Raw genomic sequence first — 1,997 nt, 5'->3', positions numbered from 1 at the left:
GTATCCACTGTCAGTGGAAGAGTAGGAGAGTTCTTGCATCAATAGATCTAGCCCAAAGAGAGCCATTCTTCAGTATGATCTAATGTCAACGAGGCTACTGCTATATGCATTCCATCTGATTTCTGGAGAACTAGTGAACCCCACCTTCCCTCACTACAACCACCATCTATCATTGGGGACATCAAATTTCTCTGATGAGAAATGTCATCTATCTAAGTGCAGGATGTAGAGTCACTTGGAGACATGGAATGATAGATCTAGCCATCTTTCCATCAACTCACCCATTCTAAAAGCCATCTCTTAATTCATCCATCCAGCCATTAAACACACACACATGTGATGAGCACATGGGATGTACCAGGTGCTATAAAGACGGAAGACATTGATGTTGATGAGATCTGCTTATTTCTGGTAAATAGTGATAACATTTAAAATTGTAGAATCTGAGCTGTGAATGGCATAGTTGAACATGGTGATGCTGGAAAAGGAGATTAATTCCCAAATATTCTTAAATTACATTTTATATATATATATATATAAAATTTACTTGGAAGTCCAGTATCTTTCAAACAGTTTTTTGAGAGCATTCTTCACATCTTTGTTTCTGAAGCTGTAGATTATTGGGTTAAACATTGGAAAGACAACTGTGTAGAACACTGCAACCACCTTATCAGTCTCTAGGGAATAGCGGCTGGTAGGACGTAAGTACATAAACAAGATTGTCCCGTAGAATAAGGTGACTGCTATGAGATGGGAACCACAGGTAGACAGTGTCTTCCTTCTGCCTCCTGAAGACTTTATGCTGAAAACAGTAATAAGGATGCAGAAGTAAGAGATAAATATGACCACAAAAGTGCTGGTCTGGGTGAAGCCACACAAGGCAAAGAGTAGAAGCTCATTGATGTGGGTATCTGTACATGATAAAGCCAGGAGAGGGGGTATATCACAAAAAAAGTGGTTGATGACATTAGAGCCACAAAAGGGCAGCCGGAAAGTAAGGCACACATGCACCAGTGAAGTCAAACTTCCACTGAAGTAGGCCAACAGTGTGAAACAGATACAGACTCTCTTAGACATAAGTGTAGAATAGAGCAATGGGTTACAGATGGCTGCATAGCGGTCATATGCCATTGCTGCCAGGATGAGGCACTCAGCATCACCAAAACAAGCAAAGAAAAACATTTGTAGAGCACAGCCAGAGGGAGAGATGCTCTTCCTAGATGCTAAGAAGTTCACCAGCATTTTAGGAGCAATTGCTGTAGAATAATTGATGTCTAAGAAAGACAAATTGCTAAGAAAATAATACATGGGGGTTTGAAGGCTTGAACTGATATTAACTAAGATTATTAAGGCAATGTTTCCTACCACTGTTAATATATATACTATGAAAAATACCAAGAATAGTGTCACTCTAAGAGGTAGACGGTCTGTGAATCCAACAAAAATGAACTCGGTTGGCATGGTGTAATTGTTCTCTAACATCTTCTTGGTTTTCTGGTTCACGGTAGGTGGCATAAGCAGATGTGAGTTTGCTTGAGTGATGGATGTCTTTTTTCTCTCTTCTAAGGAAACAAACAGAAGATTAAGAAAATCATCGTGTGACATTTTCTCTGAAAAATTGTTTTTTGTTTTCTGTTAAAAGATATAATTAGAAATCATTCTTAATATCTGAGGACATTACTCAGAATGCATGGCTTCATGATCCAGTAACTAATTAAAAGTTATGTGCATTAAGTTACTTTCAAGCTTAAGGGGATTTTGTTGAGGACACCTTGCAGGATTATAAAAACTGCCCAACTCCGTAGAGGCAAAAATCAATTTTTTCTAACCTCAAACCGCATGTTTGCTTATAAATAAAAGTAGAGATGAGAAACATTCTGGGGAAGAGAAAGTGATTACAGGTATATTAGATAATTCCACAGAAGAAAACATGGTCTAGGAAGGTAGTACAACATAATAGTGAAGAGCACTACCGCTACGCAAGAAATTATTGGGTT

The 1,997-nt window shown here is 38.4% G+C and overlaps 1 protein-coding gene across 1 annotated transcript; it reads right to left on the bottom strand.

The window, feature by feature from the left end:
- Nucleotides 1–543: 543 nt before the first annotated feature.
- On the bottom strand, nt 544–1,482 carry LOC122151852 (olfactory receptor 5AS1). The gene has a single exon (XM_042783293.1). It carries the CDS (start codon nt 1,480–1,482, stop codon nt 544–546), a length of 939 nt encoding a protein of 312 aa, XP_042639227.1.
- Between the last annotated feature and the right edge of the window lie 515 nt (nt 1,483–1,997).

The sequence above is a fragment of the Orycteropus afer genome, unplaced genomic scaffold, assembly GCF_000298275.1.
Source record: "Orycteropus afer afer isolate SDZICR_OR568_19922 unplaced genomic scaffold, OryAfe1.0 scaffold00832, whole genome shotgun sequence".
NCBI classification, from domain to species: Eukaryota; Metazoa; Chordata; class Mammalia; order Tubulidentata; family Orycteropodidae; genus Orycteropus; species Orycteropus afer.
This window is presented reverse-complemented; position numbering and strand designations above follow the sequence as displayed.